Source organism: Kogia breviceps, chromosome 8 (genome assembly GCF_026419965.1).
Source record: "Kogia breviceps isolate mKogBre1 chromosome 8, mKogBre1 haplotype 1, whole genome shotgun sequence".
NCBI lineage: Eukaryota > Metazoa > Chordata > Mammalia > Artiodactyla > Physeteridae > Kogia > Kogia breviceps.
Window position 1 is genome coordinate 41,015,660 of NC_081317.1, and position 20,422 is coordinate 41,036,081.

General features: G+C 45.3%; 1 protein-coding gene across 9 annotated transcripts in view; it reads left to right on the forward strand.

Moving 5' to 3' along the window:
* FRMD3 (FERM domain containing 3) overlaps positions 1 to 20,422 on the forward strand; it is a 345,639-nt gene that overhangs the window by 254,763 nt on the left and 70,454 nt on the right. For all 9 annotated transcript variants that reach the window (XM_067041279.1, XM_067041281.1, XM_067041274.1 and 6 more), the window contains 3 exons: positions 5,522 to 5,596; positions 5,911 to 5,979; positions 12,022 to 12,146. In XM_067041279.1, the coding sequence (XP_066897380.1) occupies positions 5,522 to 5,596; positions 5,911 to 5,979; positions 12,022 to 12,146 (269 nt within the window). The remainder of the gene's footprint in view (positions 1 to 5,521; positions 5,597 to 5,910; positions 5,980 to 12,021; positions 12,147 to 20,422) is intronic.

The window sequence follows — 20,422 nt, forward strand, 5'->3', positions numbered from 1 at the left end:
CGTGTGCTTTTGGGTGCTACCACCTAAAATGGGCACTGGAACATGCCATTTCTGGGCGCTGATTCCCTGAAAGCACACTGGATTCCCTGAAGGGTTCAGCGGCTCCCTGGTGCTTCCACTTGATGAATCTTTATCTCACACTAGCTTTATGCCATGTCAGTGCTGGGCACTGAGGACACAGTGGAGGCTCAAATGACACTCTCTGTTCCCAACTTTGTATGGAATTGTGTGCAGGACATAAAGGCAGTCCCTAATAAATTCCTTATCTGGAGTTAGTGTACATTTTGTCAAAGGAACAGTATTATACTTGGTTGTCAAGGACCCAGAGTATCTCCCTAAACTGACACCTCTCACACTTTAGTGAGCATGTGAATTACCCGGAGATGCTGTTAGAGTGTGGATTCTGGTTCAGTAGGTCTGGGTGGGGCCTAAGAGTCCATATTTCTAATAAGCTCCCCAGTAAAGCTGAGCTGCAGGCCCATGGACCACACTTGAGTAATAAGGTTCTGAACCAGAGGTTCTCAGAGGGACTGCATGTTAGAATCAGCTGGGGGAACTTTTAAACAATACCAATGTGGACCCTACCCCTGACCCAATTAAATCAGAATCTAGGTCCTCACAAAAATGTGTATATGAATGCTCATAGCAGCATTCTTCGTAATAGCTAAACCAAATGCCCATCAACTGATAAAAGGATAAAGGAAAGTGGTATATCCATACAGTGGAATATTATTCAGCCATAAAAGGAAGGAAGTACCTACTGATTCCTGCTACAACATGGATGAAACTTGAAAACATGATGCTAAGGAGTAGAGGAGATAAGGAGTGGAAGAAAGAAGGGACTGCCAATGGGTACAGGGGGCTTCCTTTTGGGATGATGAAAATGTTTTTTTGATGAATTTTTAACTTCGTGCATTATACTGAAAACCACTGAAACATAAAATCTAAAAGGGTGAACTTTATGTTATGTGAGTTATATTTCAATAAAGCTGTTATTTAAAAAATTCAGAATCTGGGATGAGGGGACTAGATGTTGGTAGTAATGCACCTTTCCCAGGAAGTGTGAACCTGCAGTCTAGGGTTCAATGCTCTAATCCCGTGATTCTCAAAGTTAGGGTCCCTGGACCAGCTTCGGCATCCCCTGGGAACTTGTTAGAAAGGCAGATTCTTGGGCTCCAGCCCAGACTTACTGAATCAGAACCTTGTGTTTTCAAAAGCCTTCCAGGTGATCCTGTTGCTTTCTGAAGTCTAAGAACCTGCATGGCTAAAGCATTATTTTAAAAATACAGACAAGCCTGGGTTTGCAGCCTGGTTCCTCCAGCTTCTTTGATGTGACCTTTGTTTAGAGACTTCACCGTTCTCTACCTCAATTTCCTCGTGTAAAAATGTGGATTGCTTCCTCCTAGGAGAGAGCTGTGAGGATGAAATGAATTAGTGTATTTAAGATGCTTTGGATGGTGAATGGCCCCTAGTAGGGGCTCAATAATAACATATGTTGTTATTGCTCTGATTACTCCAGAAGCTGTAAACCATGGGAAAAAGGGAAGTGTATTGTTAGTTCTAGAGGTGGCCTTTAGAGCACCACCCAGTGTGCTGACCTCCATCCCCAGCCCCTGTAGTAGCAGGTACCAGAGGAGAGAAGCTAGAGGCAGGGGTGAGTGGAGGCGTGTTCCTGCAGAGCTGTGCTGTGTGTGCATCGGATGATACTGACACTCAGAGAACACTGCCTGCTCCAGGCTCTGTCCGCATGTGTGCACACCTCACATATATTACCCCATTTAAAACACAACTTCAACGTCAGGAGTGGGCACAACTCCCTAGTGCCATGGAAGGGTACAGTGGTCTCTGGGTACAGTGGCTCTGCCCTGGCAGTTCTGGGGTGGGGGTGGTGGAGAGCTGTGACAGCAGAAAGGAAAGCAGTGATGAAGCCACCATGTGAATACACAGGTGTTGCCAAGTCATGTGCTGGTCAACTGGGGACTGGATTTCTCTGTGAGGTCAGATGTTTGAGAATAGTCAATGCTTCTGTGCTGGAAGTTTGATGGGGAGTTGGTGGTAGAAGCCCCCCTCCAGGGCAGGCCTGGAAGAAGGTCAGAGGAGAGAGAATTGCTATTTTCACTAGGTTGTGCCTTGATTGCCTTCGTTGGGAGGAAGACTTTTGCTCTGGGCTCGTTGATGGGAGAGCCTGGGAACAGAGAGCTGGAACAGGTCAGCTAGAGCTAGAGCATAAAGGCTCTTTTATTGGCCTTCAGAGTGTTTGAGACGGTTCCCGGGATTGGTCATGGCTTAGAGGATTGGCTTTGGTAGCTCAATAGTGAGAAGGCGATACAGGGGTCTGGAGAGTGATCGTGGGGGTGGGGAAAAGGGAGAGAGGGAGGGAAAGTATTATATAATGAGCAGGAAGTACTCTAGGTGTTTTCAAATCATTTAATCTCATTTAACCTTCCTCAGAACACTATGAATAAGGTATTATAATGCCCTTACCCTTTAAAAAATTTATAGAGAAACTAAGGCTCAGAGAAGCTACGTGACTTGACCAAGGTCACAGGATCAAAAGCAGGAAAGAACCTGGACCCTTGTTTCTTCCGGTAAAATGCCACCTGGGAGTCATTCAAGGAGAATATGGGGACTCAGAGTTTCTCCAGTGCAAGTAGGCTGCCTTGGAATGACCTTGGAGTGTTTGATAAAAATGCAAACTCCCAGGCCCCTCTCCAGACCTGCTATATGAGAATCTGTAGTGATGCAACCTGAGAGCTGGTATTCTTAACCCCTACTCCAGGGGTAGCTGATGCACAGCCAGGTTTGGAAGGACGACTAGGTGCATGTCCTGTGACCCAGCCACCTTTCTCTTGCCCCCGTGCATTTCCTTCTGTCCTACTCTCCGTTTCTCAATTCCCAGGGGGTTTGTGGGGTTCAAGCTCTCAGAATAAATTCCCCTGTTAAAATTCCATTAAATATCTCAGCCCAGACATTATCGGGCGTCTCCCTGGACATTTGGGAGGGTGTGGGTTTGGTGGTAATGCTCTCGGTAGAGTGTCTGTGAGCAAATGAAATCATGCAAATCATCATCAAGGGCACTCAGCTGCCAGGAAGAAGCCAACGCTTTTTTCAGTCCTCTCATCCTGAGCAGACAGCTATTCACTTTCTCTGCACAGCGTGCCTTCTGACCTGTTTTTCTTGAGGCACTCTGGTTTTGTGTGGATGCAGTGGAGCACTGAGGCCACCCACCAAGGGGCTGTTCTGGGTGTAGGGAGAAGACGGTGGTCTCCACATGGGACTTGGAAGGGCAGGTGCTGAGGCTGAACCGGTGAGAGATAGAGCCACCCACTGCTCCCCAGAAGAGCCCTCTGTCACCGGAATTGCTGTGCTGTCCACACCCCTTTGAGCTTCTGGCATCTTCCATAAAATGGGCACAGAGTTGAGTCTGAATTTCAAAAAGTGTAATTAAGACTTTCTCAGTGTGATGAATTGGGAGATTGGGATTGACATGTATACACTGATGTGTATAAAATGGGTGACTAATAAGAAAAAAATTTAAAAGACAACAGCAAAAACAGACAAACAGACTCTTAGTAATCTTTTTAGCAGACTTCCTTGCCCCAAGGATCCTTAGAACCTAAAACAATAACAGCAAAACAATAAAAAAGCAGAAGCTGCTTTAGAATGTTTCTCCACCCTCCATCTCTGAGTACATGGGAGCTACAACCCTGCTGAGAAGATGGGGAGAGGCATCCGGTGGCAGAAAATGTGTCAGGCCCATGGCTCTCTAGGGCTAAGGTTGGAGGTGGGGGGAGCAGACAGGCCCAGAGCAGGCACATCCTCAGAGAACGAGGCACACTGGTTGCTGTCCCGCATTAGCCAGGCTTGCTGGGCCATTTTCTCCTCTTGACTGGGTGTGGTCTGTAACCCGGCTTTGGCCAGCAGCCTGTCCTAGGTGTCCAGACCCCCTCCGGGGTGTGGATCTCATGTGCTCTGCTTGTCCGTAGGGCTCCCACATTGTCTTCTCTGGGTCCTGCCTTGACAGGAATCCCCTTCCCTGGGCTTACACCCTCCTTCCCCTGCCCATCTTGCTCTCTAGATTTATCCTTTGTAGCCAGGGCCCTTCTCTGTGGGTTCAGACAGTTTACAAGAGTGTTTCTGTGGCTTTCCATTGTTCTGACGACAAAGACCAAATCTTTAACAAGGTCAAGTCCTGCTACATTAGGGGGGAAAACGTGTGAGCCAATGTGTGTAAAATAACCATAATAACAATACCGGGAAATGCATATCAGATCATCTTCTTAGTTCTTCCAGTGCCCAGGCTCAGAGCTTTTGCCTGCTGGGCTTTCTGCCTAGAACACTGCCACCACCCGCCCTGTTAACACCTTCCCTCCCCTGGATCTCAGCTCAAAGGTCCCTTCCTCAGGGCACCTTCTGTGGCCCCCAGACCAGATGGGCACCACTTTCACCCCAACACTTTCGTTGCATCTTTTCCTTCATATGTGCACCACAGCATGTAATTTACATCTGTTCACTAATTTATGGGGGTTTCTAGATGACTATCTAGGCCCTCTGGGCCTTACATTCCACAAATGCAAAGTCTGTGTCTTCCTGAGCTTAGCACAGGAATTAAGTGCCCTGTGCACGGCTTCTGGGCAGCCCACGTTCTAGATTTCTTTTCAGAGTGTTTTTGTTTTATTCTTATTTATGGGAAGGGCTCAGAGGTGCTGAATCAGTGCTTGGCTGGGCATCTGTTCCTTGTGTATCTCAGTCATCGACCAACAAGAGTTCTTTTTCTTTTTGGCCGCGCGGCACAGCCTATGGGATCTAGTTCCCTGACCAGGGATTAAGCCCATGCCCCCTGCAGTGGAAGCACTGAGTCTTAACCACTGCACCACCAGGGAAGTCCCAGCTAGGATTCTTTTAAAGGGCACTAGGTCGTGGTGACTTAACCCTTCTTAATACTCAGAAGCCAGTGATCGTTTCCATGGCGGCATGGGCCCCTGGCGCCATCTCCTAGAAAATACACGGTAGGTGGGTTCTGTGTGACACGGTGAGTGACCTGCGTCACTAGGAAGCTGTTTTCTGCTGCAGCGCTGGTACAGGCACAGGCAAGGAGGTCCGTCCAGCAAGGAATTTACTGATGCCCTGTGACCCAGACCACCCTCTCAGTATCGCTCAAGCAGAAACTGGGAAAGAATTCCTCTGATCATCAATATTACCTGGTCCTTTTTGCATGTCGTGACCCAGTAGTAGATTACGAGACCAAATGTGTGGGTCATCAGCAGCATATACAAGAATGAAAAAAGATAGCATAGAAAAAAATCAGATTACAATACACATGGTGAAAGTAACTTTTCTTTCAGGTGTGTGTGTGTGTGTGTGTGTGTGTGTATGTGTGTGTGTGTGCGCGCATGCTGAGTGATACAGTAAAATGTATTTCTTTCTTGGTGGGCAAAAATATCCGATTACCACAGTCTGTGGCATGTTCTGCTTGGACTTTCCAGTGTCACTGCCACCTCTCCTCTGCTTTATCTTACAGGTATGCAAAATCCAGTCAGATCAAGACTGTGTCAAGCAGCAAGATATTTTTTAAAGGAAGTAGATTTCGATATAGGTGGGTACCCATGCTTCCATTTCGATGATGGGGCTGGGTTGGGGCAGCCATTTGTGTTGGAATATGGTACTTATAAATCAGTGCACTTCGGCCTGTACCCGTTTGGGTCCTCCCTTTCCACTCCACTCATTTCTTATGCCCACAGGACCCCTTAAACTCTATAGTTATGTTCCCTTGTGGAGGAGGAGAAGGCACGGATTCCTAGAGCTGAGTCAGACTACTGTGAAGTTAAAAAAAACCAAAAAAAGTGTGCGCACCCCTCCCCTTCCACTCTGAGTGTCTGTGCACAAACACTGTGTTTCTGTCTTTTGCAGTGGCAAAGTTGCCAAAGAGGTGGTGGAGGCAAGCTCCAAAATCCAGAGGGAGCCTCCAGAGGTGCACAGGTGAGTGGGGTGGTCCCCAGGGCGCTGGGAGATTTCTAGGGTAGACAGAAGAATTTAAAGGCTGCCTTCGCCCAATCCACTCTAACGAGAAGGAAAGTAAGGACACCAGCTGCCTGGCCCTATGCCGTTTTCAGGCCCTGATTCCTGGCATGGCACTCTCACCATCCTCCATATCTCACTCAGACAGATTTGGCTGGGCTCCATTCTGAGTTACTTGCTCTGTGTGGAGTCACTGCCCTGATTCAGCGTGAAGGGTCACGTGAACAGCAGGAAGTGTGTGAGGCACGGGTGGCTGGGTTATCTCCTGGCTGAGTCCATTGTCGTGTCCTCTTAGAACTGCTCTCTCTTCCGGCCTCTGTTCATCAGACGTGGCCAGTTCCTATTGGCCCAACTCCTTCTAGGCTATTTCACACGAGAGGGTGGGGTACTCATCTCTCATTGGACCCTTTAGTCCCAAAAGCCACTTAGAGGAATGACGAACTTAGTGGGTCAAGGGTACGCTTCTCCATTAACATGGCAAGATATGTAATTCTTAGGAATTAAATATTCTCTTGATCATGTTGTACTTCTTACCACCACAGTTTACACAAATCATTGTACATCTTAAACTTCAAACATGCTAAATATCTAAAGCAGGACATTCTTATCCTGATGTTCCCCCTTCTGAAGGCAAGATCAGCATAAGATATATTCTTTAGGAAGTTCCCACACAGTGGTGGGCACCAGTCCTTCCTTCCCCATCTTTGAGCTTGGAGTCTTCCTATGCTCAGATCTGCCCAGTCTCCTCTATCTCCAAGGTGACCCAGTGAACTGGGTACCTCTCACCTTGTCCTTGGGGCTGCCAGGCAGGAGGAGGCCATGGTCTCTCAGAAGTGTAGCTAAGCCAGCCAGCGTGGACATCCAGACAGTGGAGCAGCCCAGCGTGGGCTCCCACACAGGGGAACAGGACTGCAGTCAGCATGGAATCTTGTGCAGATGTGTACAGAGAATAATTCATCCCTGGTTTTGGGTGACCCAGTGGAAAGCTGTCACATACAAGTCTGCAAAGCAGTCTCTCCTGCTTTGAGAAGCAGGAGAAAACTGGGCAAGGGAATTTGGAGCCCTTTGGCTGGGACACCTTGGTGCAATACCTGTGAAAGTCTTAGAGCGTACTACCTGTTGATGACAATAGTCATTTTTTAATAGTCTTTTTATAACCCCTCCTCTGCCTCAAATTGTGGTTACTCAGTGCAGCAGAGACGAAAAAGAAGAAATAATTGAACATATCATTTAAATGTTTCCAGAATCTTTGGTCTAGAATGACCTCAGGGATCACTCAGTTTAATGATTCTATTTTACAGATAAGGGAACTTGAGTCTCAGAGAAGTTAAATGATTTATCTGACGTCATAAATATTTTGGTGGCAGAACTAAGCCTAGAACTCCAGCGTCCTGCTCCTGAGTCCTATCCTCTTTTCTCGGTTGCATCTGCCACCCTGAAAGCCTCTGCATTCTCCTAGAAGCTGGGGGGCAGACCTACCCCAGGGGCTCAGCTTGGTTTTTATTCTTCCAGCTTGAAGCTTGAGTGTTTGATCTTAAAATAAAAAGAAATACTCGATTCTGGGGAGTCCCCTTGATGGCACAAACACAAAGTAGGAAAATGTTTTTAACAATATACTTTCAGAGAGACATATTCCAAATATGCAGAGCTTTCCAAAAGCCCATAGTTACCATCGATGGATGATGGTTAATGAGATCAGAGAAGAATTTTTAAAAATACTTCTCTTTTAAATTTATGTTTGCACAATTTATGGGAATTAAGGCTTCTCGGGTCCAGGCTTCTCAGACTGTAGCTTGAACAGAGATCACCTGGGGATCCTGTTAAAATCAGATTCTGATTCATGAATCTGACATTTCTAATGCTCTCCCAGATGATGGCCATGTGGCTAGTTCATTGTTTGCACGTTGAATAGCCAGGCTCTACATAACTGCTGGGGGAGGGGGTGAAGGGAGCAGATTGGCCCTAGTGAAAAGCTTTTCCTGGAGTGGACTGAACCACCAGAGCAGATGGGAGATGAAGCATCCATCAATTTGTAGTTTTTCTTTTCTGGAATTTTCTAAAATCTCCCAGGATATAACTGCAAACCAGGCTCTATAGGCCCGTTCGACACCGGTTCACATGTTCTTTCTTGCTCTTCCACTCCCCGCTTTCACCTGTTTGTGAAAGCCTATTGAGTTCACATCCTCTGGATGCCTCTCTGGTCCTCAGTTCTTTGGCAGTATCTCTCAAATCTCTGACATTACAAGGAAGAATTTGTTTAAAGTAATAATACAGAGTAAGCTCTGGGAGGCCAAAGCTTGTGCCTAGTTTGGTTATCTCCATCTTACCCATCAATTAACACAGTGCTTGGCTATAGTAGGAGGTCAGTAGATATTTGCTGAATGAATATATGCCCTAGGAGTGTGAGAGGACAGCTTCACATCTGTAATTTTCTGAGACTTGAGATCTGTCCATGGTGCTGCCCTGGGGACCTCGCCCTTCCCAGAGGCAGCACTGTGGTCAGAGCCACAGTGATGTGTGCCACTTCCAGTAGCAACTTCTTGTTCTGATCCCAGTAGCTGGTTGCATGGTAGGAAATGGTTCTCTTAAACAATTATTGTATTTTCGAATTGTTTTGACTTCTTTGATGTGGCTGTCAAAAGTGAGAGTATAGTAATGAGCTCTCTTTATCTGGCAGTGCTCAGAGAGGCCTGCTAGTCTAGAATGGTGATGGTAAGGCTTCAGTTATCTTGCCTCTCACTTGAGATTCTCCTCGTCAAAGAATAGCCAGTTCATAGACTCCTACTCCTGCTGAGATGTGTGTGACACAGAGACACACACACAGACTAAGAACACTGTCTTGGGGTTTTTCTTTTTTTCCAAAAGAGAAGAAGCTCACTCTCATGTTAGCTCATTGAACTTTGCTGATGACAGGATCCCCAAGTGAAACCCTATCAGCTGGCTACTTGGTGAGAATCACCTGCCCATTCCAAGAACCAGTGAGGCGGAGGGCTGCAGCTCTGAGAGTTCAGGGTCGGCTCTTTAAGCCTCCTGGGCATAGAGTCACCACCAAGGGATACCCAGAAACAGCACTTGTACCTGAAATGAGCACCCATCTAGGAGTCATGAATGGGTCCAATCTTGGCTGTGTTGCTATGTCTCGCGTAAGTCACTTAACCTCTCGGATCATCGGTTTGTTCATCTATAAAATGAGATTCTTATATCTTTCCCCGACTTCTAGGGTTTGTTATGGGCATTAGAATAGGGGTATTAAAATTATAAAGTACGATAAAAATGTGAGATGGTGATATTATTATTATTATCTCTCATCCAAAAAGGGGAAGCTAGAATCTGACAGACATGTTCACACTGAAGTCTCTTCAGATGGAGTTTATACTCACAGGCCAGCAGCACTTCCTTTCATTCCAAGGAGTGTTGCAGTAACTCCACTAGCCTCGTATTTGTTGCTTGATTTTATGCCACCATTTTTTTTTTTTGGTGGTGGTACGCGGGCCTCTCACTGCTGTGGCCTCTCCCGTTGCGGAGCACAGGCTCCGGACGCACAGGCCCAGCGGCCATGGCTCACGGGCCCAGCTGCTCCGCGGCATGTGGGATCTTCCGGACTGGGGCACGAACCCGTGTCCCCTGCATTTGCAGGCGGATTCTCAACCACTGCGCCACCAGGGAAGCCCTATGCCACCATTTCTTGAAGCCAGTCTTAGAATATACCTGCAGCTGCCGAAGGAAACCTTTCTACTCAGTAGAATCCTTAACAGCAGTTTCACTCAGAAACTGTTCTGTGGCAGGAGTGCACGTGAGTGGGCTGCAAAGCAGGTCAGGCATTTTGGCCGAGTCGGCTGGTGCCTGGACTCCGAGGGGGGCCGGACACAGCATGGACCCTCACCTGACAGGGAGCAAAAGAGCCTCCATAAAGGCTCACTAAGGGTCCCTCCCTGTTGTGCTATACATAGTAATTTCTGGGGGAGGGGAACTGCTGCCAGTTCAGCTGGCATGGATGGTCAGAGATGGGTGACTCAGAGTTGGTTTGTGCAAGAATGGAAAATGAGCTTTTCAGAGGTCAGAAAACTACATAGTCCACACAAACATGGCAACATGTGCTTTGCAGAACTAGGGTCACAGTCATGAAGGCCACAGGGCTAATGGAAATCCCATGAGAAGCTCAAAAAAATGAGAACCCTTCACAATAAAAGAAGTCATTGCTCATGGTGAATTTTAATCCCCCCTTGTTATTCCTTCCTTCCTTTCTTCCCCCTGCAAGGAATCCCCACCTCCACTTCTTTCCCTGTAAACCCGTCACCCCTGCCAGGACTTATTTCTGACATCACCTCCCCTGGGAGGTCTTTCCTGGCTCTCCCCTCACTCACAGCAGGATCACATGCCCCTCTCTGGTGCTCTCCTGGGACCTCGGCCGTCAGTCAGTCTCTTCCATGAGATGTGTGCTTTTCCAGCTGTGACTGTAGCACATTAATGAGTCATGAAGTGAAAATAGTGGTCAAGACCAGCACTTTAAATGAAATTAAAAGAATGGAAAGTAAAACATAGTGGCTCACACATAGCAAGAGTTACTATTGTTGCATGAAACGTTCTCTTTAGCTGTGTGTGCACTTGCGTGTGTGTGTGTGTGTACAGAGATATGATAACAAATGTAGTTTTTAATGTGAGTCTTGGTCAAAAAAAATTGAAAGTCATGGTTCTAGAGAGTAAGTTATTTAAGGTGAGGACCATGATTTCCCAGAACAATACATACATACCAGCTGCAAAATAAATGGTTGTAGAATAAAATAATGAAGAAAAGTTAAGCAAGTCCTTATCAATTTCCTTTCCAGTCAGTGGTAGCGGTGGGGGGGGGGGGCTTTTAACTCTAGATGCTAACAGCTTCTTCCCTGTCCAGTCCTATGCCCAACAGAAATGCCTGGGCTGTAAGGCAGTCCCATCAACTGGCCTGGAGAACACCCGTGACAGTCTGAAATGGCAACTTAATGCCAAGTTTACTTTAGATTCAAACTGAACACCCCTTAACAAGATGCCAAGGGAGGTGCTATAAGGCACATGAGAATGGATAGGTCAGTCTCTGCCCTTAAGTTGCTTTATCAAGGTGGGGCTGATTAGTACCCCAATAATTACAGGGCAACAAAGATGACAAATGTGATGAGTTGTGAAAGAAGGGACAGTAGTGTGAGAAGGAAGGGGGAGAGGGAGTTCGTTGTGAAGGCAATCCAGGAGGGCTTCAAGAAGAAGGAGACATTTGACATCATCTTTGAAGGTTGGGTTGGTTTGGGTTTTGACAGGAGACATGGGGATGGGAAGGGTGCTGAAACACCCACCAGAGGTACCCCCACGTCCCTGTCTGTCAGGGCAGACAGTGTAAATGGGCTTCCTCGCTATCAGCCAGTAGTCTTGACGAGACACCTTTCCTTGCCATCTGCTGCCCATTGAGCTACTGATGTGTGCTCCTTTCAAAAGGAGAAAGTGGAGCTGGGTTCTGTGTTTGGTTCGTGAGTGGGGTGTGAATTTGAATGGGAATATTAAGCATCGATATTAAATGTTGGACATCCAGCTCATGGCTATAGAAAGCCTGTGCCATCTGCCAGGCAGAGTTTTTTTGTTTTTGTGTGTGTTTGGTGGTTGTTAAATTACTTTGAGCCATGCCATTCATTCACTTTTCTGCATATGTAGTTCAGTGATACCTGCCTCTTGTGTATCTTTGTTACCCATGTCTTTTTTCAATGCCGTGTCTTGTCACATAGCATGTCCAAGTCTGAGGATATGTGGGGAAACACGTTTTCTTTCACTGTGTTGTGTTAGAACACATGGACATTATACCATGTATCAAGACCTTAAGGATAACAAGGGCTGTGTGTCTTAAGTGCTATGTCATCTTTACCACTGGCCTAATGCACTGTTTGAGTCTAGGGGCAGTTCCCAGCTCAGGTAGCCAACTGAGATGGAAGGGCCGGTGTTCCCAGTGGAAACCAGTTCCCTCTGGCTTGTGTCTGTTTTCAGAACCAACATTACTCAGAGCCGCAGTTCCCACTCCTTGAACAAACAACTCATTATTAACATGGAGCCCCTGCAGCCCCTGCGGCCATCCCCCAGCGAGCAGGAAGAGGAACTTCCACTGGTTGATGGTAAGTACACTTCCTTCCAGAGCCTGGCATTGCAGGCTTACCCTGGGGGAATGAGGGAGGCACCAACCCTGGGTACCTTGGGTAATGGGTTGGAGTAGGGGTCAGAGTGAGTCATAAACTGTGTTTTTAGTAAATAAGCTCTTCAGAGCTGGAAGACTGCATTATATTGAGAGTTCTATCAGTTTCTCCTGGAAAGAGTTCACTGGTACAAAGCGTTCCTAAAATTACAAGTTAAAGCAGTAGTGGTGTTAGACCCATACTATCCAATATGGTAGCCATTAGCCATGTGTAGCTATTTTAAATTAATTTTAAGTTAATTAAAATTAAAAATTCAGCTCCTCAGCCACATTAGCTAGATTTCCAATGCTCAACAGCCACATGTGACTAATGGCTACCATCTTGGACAGCTCAGACCAAGAACATTCCCATCATTACAGAAAATTCTGTTAGATGGTGATGCTTTTGACTATAATCACAATTAAATTAGTGGTTGTAATGAATTCTCCACAAATATCTCTACACTGGTCATCCCCTTTGTGCCTCACTATTTCTGTGTCCCTTAATAAGAACTCCCTTTTCCACAGGGCCTTGTCTGACAGTTTTGATACAAGTTAAAATATATACAGTCCATTTCAGCCCCAAAGTTGTTATATTTGTAAAGGCTATAATATGTGTGCTTCTAGGCTTCTCTTTTTGCTTTTAAGGGCTTTACTTCAGGAAAGAATCTTACCACACTGCTTACTGCATACACTTGGTGAGGCAAATATCACTCTCATTAATTTCAAAGTAAATTTTAAAAACTTCACATAAAATAAAATTATTGGAACCTTGAACCCAAACATAACATGCTTTCCTTAAATTTATGTGATTTTACATTTCATCATTTAAAATCTGGATACTGGGCAGTTTCAAGAAGGTGGGTCACTGTGTCCCCGAGAGATCACCTTTACCTGCAGCTTTAAGTCAAGAATCCCTTCCATAGGGGAAAACTCTATAGCCCATAATAAGAATATGGCTTGGGATGCAAATATCCTTGGGAGAGGTCGCAGCAGCTGATTCACACTGAAGCATAAGGGGTTTTAGTAAATCTTTCCCTGAAAGGAAACTTTAATGGTTGGAAGGAGGACTGGGCAACAGGATGCCATAAATTTCATGGGTGGAAGGAAAATGTGCAAGATACGAAGGATGGGGTCTCAGGAGACACCTTTATCCCCAGCTCAGCCACAGGATGATGATACCCAGAACGATCTTGTTATAATCGCCTTTATGTCTGTCTCAACAACCAACTCTGTCAGCTCCATGCTAAATTAAATTTCTTAGCCCAGGGGTCACTGGGTCCATGTTGCTTGTCTGCATTTTTCAGCACCTTCTCTGTTTTTGTATGTTCCTCAAAGTGCAATGGAAGCAGCTTTTGTTTCTGATCACTAGTGATTTTCTGGGCTTCCTCCCATATGTCTGGAAGTTGGTTTGAGTGGAAATCATTTTATCTGGAGGTCAGGATTAACCCAAGTTTGAATGAAGGGGGATATGGCTAATGGAGAAGAGGAGAGGACAAGAGATAAACCAAGCTTAGGATTGTGACTTTGCCTTGTCTGCAGAGATGGAAGCCTAGATGGGAATAAAGCTCGGAAGACCAGTTACCATGGGGAATATGGAAGCCAGGCCACTGATGCCTTGTGAGCACCCTAGATGTGAAGGGGAGCCTGGGAAAGCTTTCCCTGGACAAGCTTTCCCCGGACAAGCTTTCCCTGGACACTTCATTCCATTCAATTAATAGAAACTTCTGTTTTGCTCCATTTTCTATAGTGAGGTTCCATTTCTAAATACTAACCTTGTCATTAACATGACAACTGTGTGGACAAGAGACTTACGCATTATAATTAACTGCAATAAAAATTAAAATTTCCATAATATATGATAGGAATCCATGAGCTACGTTTTCAATTTTTCCAGTTATTTAAAATATGAATCTTTAATTCTTTCACCAGCTGTAAAGTCAAACTGATAGGTTTCTCTGTTTAAATGTCCGAAATAGCTCTATAACTATCTAATAAAATTCTCTTTTCTAGGAGAACTGTCCCCTTATGGAACATCTTTGTGGGTTTTGAAACTCAGGCAAATCATAGCAACTTGCAGGATATAGGATCAATTTAAAAGGAAGAGAAGGAGAAACGACAGTATTGTTAAATGCCCAGTATATAGAAAGAACTTCCCAGTGTAGAAAAGAGAGCGAAATCTTCTTAGCTACCGTGAAATTTAAAGTTATGATTCCCACAGTCAACATAGCTACGTTCTTGATACCCTTATATCTCAGTTACTATTTTAGAGTCAAATTCTGCTTCATGTGTCTTGTCTTTGAGTATCAGGTAATGGGATTTAAACGTTCTATAGGGATAAATAGATTATTTAATAGATCTATATGTCTCTGATATATGAAGAGAAGAGAGGCAGAGAATACAGCTTTCAACAAAGATGTCTCCACTTTTGTGGATGGGCAGATGCGGTGTGATGAATTTAGTTTCACCCTTGTGTTTTGATATTGCAACTTTTTATGTCTGAGCAAGAGTCAAGTTGAAGAAATTAGAATTTCACTCCTTCGTTAATACAACATCTCTGGCAAAGACGTGGTATACAACTAAGTAGACCATACTTAGCGCTGAAAGTTGCTGTGGCCCTATGAAGATGAAGATACTCTCTGTTCCCTGGAGACTCACAGCCTGTTGGGGAGACAGCAGGGGGATCACAGAGGTGAAGAGTAGGTTCTACCTCTGCTGATTGGGTTGCATGCTCACTTTGCTGTGTGCCTCATGAGATATTAGTGCCTCAAGCTGCCTGGAGAGCCTCTTGTTCCCTTTCTGTCTTATCAGAGTATATGGCATAAAGTTGGGGGCACAGGAATGAATGGATGAGAGGGAGTTGTGGGTGGTCTAGTCAACTTGCATTGGATGCTTGTGTGGCTTCCAGGGAAGAGGGGTTGGGGGAAGAATGAAAGGTGAGGCAGAAAGTTAGGGAAGGACCAGATTGTGATGGGTCTCACCCAAATTGCTGGAGAGTTCAGACTTTAACCCAAGGGCAGTTGGGAGGCACTGGAGGATTTCAAGCATGGACCTGATTGGAATTGTGTTTTGTATCTCTTGTGTATGTGTAGAGGACAGATTAGAGATGGGTATGGCTAGAGCAGTTTTCAGTCTCAGCCCTATTGACCGTTGAGCTGGACAATTCTTTGTCGGGGGCTGGCTTGTGCTTTGTAGGATGTTTAGCAGCATCCCTGGCTTCTATTGAGTAGTACCCAACCAGTCTGGACAACCAAAAATGTCTCCAGGTATTGCCAGATGCCCTTGGGAACAAAACAATTGCCTGAGAATTACTGTGTTGGAAGCACAGAGACCCCACAAGAGCCACTGCAATAGCCCAGAGACTAGATTAAACGAGGGTTGAGCTGAGGCAGAAGGTGGGATGGGGAGGAGGCAGTGGGCTCTAGCTAGTAAGCAGCAGAGTTGTTGACGCACGTAAGATGCCTGTGGATTCCTGTCCAAGTGCTGCCCTTGTCTCCAAGAACTTGAGGGGGAAAAGACCTTCACCTCGTTGGAAATGAGACTGTTCTGAGACACAGGAAGGTTCAAGTGACATGTCAACATCAGAGAGGCGATGGCAAAAATGATTTCATTTAGATATTGGAAACTTTGGAAGAGTTGGGTACTTCACTGAGCTTCAGACACAGAGTGGAGGAGACTCAGACGTCTCTGCTTACCTTTGATGTCGTTATTCCTCATCTCTATACAGTGGCTCCGATTCTTGTTTGGGGGATTCAAATCACACATTTTGAAACTGGATGCATAAACAGGTGAAGGTTGGCAGTCTGAGCCCTGTTAAAAGAGTTGTCTGATTAGGAATTATTAAAAAATCGGATTGGGAGAAGAAAGAAGGACCTTAACCCTGACCCTTGGAGGCACCATCTCCTGGAGGTCATGGGAAGGTCTGGTGCCTTGTCTCGCATGGGTGCCATGGTGGTGACATCTCTGCTGCCGTCATGACTCTCAGTGGTCCCGACCACCCATTTATCTGACAATCTCTTTCTATTCTTCCTGGAACTTCAAGATTCTCAGAGACAGCTGGGGATAGCATGGTTGCCCAGATGAGCTCAGGGGCATTCTGGGAGAGCACGCGTAACCCCGTTCACCCAAACGACAGCTGGAGGATTATCTCTGAGGTTGGCTGTGTCTGTAGAGAAAAAACAAAATCAGTTCCTAGGCACCACTAAGCAATGGGAAAGTTTTCAGTGTTACCCCAGAGTTGCCCAGCTACAGGAGCCGAGTAGGTTAGTGCTGTGGAAAGCTTTAGATGAGAATAGCAAACCATTTGAAAAGTGCCACTTAGAGTTTATGAACATTTCTGGAGAAGAAAAACTTGAGAGTGGGAATTGTTCTGGGTGAAAATGACATTTTCAGGAGTGATTAATCTGAATAAATTCACATGCAAAATGGAGTAGGGTTCCCACAGTGTATACAGCAAAACGCTTGCATGTTTTATTAGTAGAGTGTATTTTTCGTTAAGGAAAAAAGATTATGGTAGAGAAGGGGAATGGAATGAATCACGTGAGACTTGGTAGCTGGCAATTACCAACGCCCAGTAAAGGTCACTCTTGTCCGCCAGAGTGATCGTACGAGCTGGCATGATTAAACAGGCAGGAAACCATGCTTTCTTCTCCTTGGTAGACCCAACTAAATAAGAGTTGAACATGTTTGACACCCTCCTGCTGGCAAAACAAAAGCACAATGGAGACACCAAAATTTCCATAAAGGAATGTCTTGGGGATGGCAGTGTGATTGGTTTGAGGGTGGCTTAAAGCTGCATTTGCATACGATTGAGAAAATGTCTATATCAATGAATAGATGGGAATTAAGTAGGGCAGTAAAACTAACTCTCCCGAGCCACACTTTTGCACTGTCCCTGTAAGTGTGTATGTGTGTGTTTGTGTGTGTACATGTGTATGCGAGTGCATGTGTGTGTCATGGATGTGGCTCTGTGTGGGGTGGGTAGGGGGCAGTGGGGGTGTTTTAAGGGTCATTTACAGTGCCTGGCTCTAACCATAGGTGACTTAAGTTGGTGTCATTGAAATTCTAGAAAGTCTGTATGTGAACCTGTGAAGGCATTTTGAGCATATGAAAAGCATATAGTTCTCATCCATCAAGCATGCCATACTTGTGACCCCACCCTGCTCCACCCTAACACTTAACAGGTGACCCGTGGGGCCAACTGTGGTCTCCATGTGCAGGTTTTTCTGTACCATACCAGGCAGAACCTTTCATACCCTACACAGCTGTTCCAATCCCATCACTGTTGGAATCTCTAACAGCCCACAGCTGCCATGGTTACACTGACTCCAGTGAGTCTGGTCTCCTCCCTGGTTATCTGATATGAACATTTTTCTCCCTCTTTTCTTCCCTTATAGAGTTCCATGGCCAGGGCTCAAACAGATTTACCCTCTTCTCAGGGTGTCAGAGTCTCTCTTCCATGCCATTTTCCCCCACGCGCCAAGTAATTTCTTCCTTTTGGCTTAGGGTATGTCAGGATATGCATTGGGAGTGACGCACTGGTCTCTTTGAAATTTCTTTCATGTTATGTCAAACAGTAGGAGCTGTTTCTAAATCCTGTGGGACCACCTTTCCCCTGTGGTTACTGCTACCTGGTGACAGCAGACTGTTAGCACCAGCTCTAATTACTCTTGTCCCTGCCATTGGGTTGGGGGTGGCTATTTGTTTGTATTTTCTCATTATAAAACTAATTTATCATCTTCTAGAAAATCTAGAAGGAATAAAAAAGCATAAACAAGGAGAAAAAGACCACCTTCCAGATTGTCCTACCTGCTGGAGCCAGTCGATGTTAATGTGTTAATAATTTTTGTGCCTATGTGCTTTAAGGCCATTTCCGTCATCCTGAGTGTAATTTTTTTAAAATTCCTGCTTTGTTTGCTTAATGTTGAAAACAGGAGTGCGTGAAAACATGATAAATTGAACTACAGGTCAAACCATGAATTGGAAGCATATTTAATGTGAATGTGGACAAATGGGTTGATATCCTGAATTAGAAAGAACTCACATAAAGTGCTGTTTTAAGCATCTTTTTGGCATTGCTCAGGTTTGGGCTCTCCCAAATTTTCCATTTAATGGCACCCTCAGTCTCCCATTGCTGATAGGCGTACAGAATACAAACCTGCTTTCACAGGAGCTGGTAGCCTCTGCAGAGCAGAGGCCAGCTTCTGGTTTTATTTATAACTGCAGTATCAGATTAGCAGAGCCAAAATTCAGACTTCTTTATCACATTTATTGAATTCGGGAAGTTTGGGTCGGCAACTCCTCTAGGGTAGGCGATGCCAAGAGCAACTTAGGGAAAGAGATAAAGGCCTCCTGAGTGAGCTCTGCAAATTCACATTTGCAAGCTCTTCAAAGCTTTCACCTTCCCCTTTGGTGCGTTTCTTTGGAGTTGGTGTCATCTTTGGAACTTTGGTTTCTGGTATTTACTGATGACTTAACGTACTTGAAAGAGAGCTTTGTAATTTGAAGCATTTACACTGCTGGAAGGAAACTAAATGCCTTGTTCCTGATGCAATTTAAGCGTTTTTATCTCACAACGATTTTGTATTTTACATCATACGATGCCAACATGTGCATCATTTCAGTTCTGTAGTTGGCTAAATCCGATAAATTGTTCATTTTAAGAAATATCGTATTCCTCAGCATAAACACAGCAGTGCTTTGGGTAGCTGCTCTGTTTCTGCATTAATGCCTTGCACCAACGGGGAAACACAAACTCTGGTCTCAGCTCATCCACCTTTGGGAGCCTCATATTCCTCGTCTCTGAGACAAGATAGGACTTGAGCACCACTCAAACACTTTCTAGCTCTAAATTCTTCAGTTCTTTTGCTTAATGTCAAGGTCAAATTCCAGGACTATGGTTTGAGGTCTTTCACAATAAGTATGCAAACCTGGGGACAGGAATATTTTTCATAGCTTTCGGGGGTTAGAGGGAATGTTAAGGATGTTCTAGCACAAGGGTTGGCAAACTGGCTGGTGGCCCACTGCCTCTTTTTTTTTTTTCTGGCCCAAGAGCTAATGGTTACATTTTAAATGATTATATAAGTACCTACATAGTATCCTTGATTTTACCTCTTGGCCCACAAAGCCTCAAATGTACTATCTGGGCCTTTAGAGAGAACATTCGCTGATCCATGATGTAGCACACCCCCTCTGGTTTCTACAAATGAGAAAGCTCAGAGAGAGGAGACTGTTTGCCCAAAGTCACAGAGCTGGGTGAGTGCTGCGGTTGGAATCTGGTCCTGTTTGTCGTATTCCTGGCCCAGGTATCTTAGACGACATCAATTACATCTAAAACAGTTCAACTTCTTCTTGCGAAAACAGAACCATTAACTACAGAACTACATTTAGTTTTCAATGATAACAAATGAATTATCGAAAAAGACATCTTATCCTATATAAACATGGGGAACCTCCGTGATTCAGTGAGAAGAGCTGCTGTATATTTGGGGCAGGGTTTGAGCGTTTGGCCTTCAGTCACAGCCTGCCAGGACCCTGTGACTCCTCAGAGACATCCAGCCCACCAGGAGCATCACATTCCCTGGGCACCAGTGGTGGTGAGGCTGTGGACGCATGTGCCACACCAAACAGAATTCCTAGTAGACCCGGGTTGCAGGGCAAACAGGCTTCATGCAGGAAGGCTCTCTCCCCTGTGGGGATCATATTCTCATTTTAAAGCTGAATTTGTTAAATAAGGAGTGGCTCACTCCGGGCCTAGTTCTAATTACTCATAGTCTGTGTTGAGAATCTTTGTCTTATTAGTGAGAACAATTCAGTTCTGAGCTTCCCAAATCACTGCTCCTGCTCAGGCTGGCACTTGGCTGCCACACCTGAGTATTAATAATCAATTGCTTTAAAGGAGTCAGCTGGGGTAAAAACAAAACTATGTCAGTCAAGCGTCCCATGAAGTAATCTGGTCACGGTCCTTGAGGGTTAGGATGTGAGCCAGGTGAGGGTGTCAGCATGAGCAGCTGTGGCAGCTGGAGTGTGGTCTGTGACAGGGAAGACATTCTGCTTTGGCCCTTGGACAAGAAAACATTCCCACCACATCCCTAAGAAACTGCAGGAGAGGAAAAGTGAAAATATTGCTGAACCATTGTCATTAGAAAGCAGAGGCTATCATTTTCTGGATTCCACAGTCAGCACGGGGTCCTATTTTCTTTTTTCTTTTTTTTTTTTTTT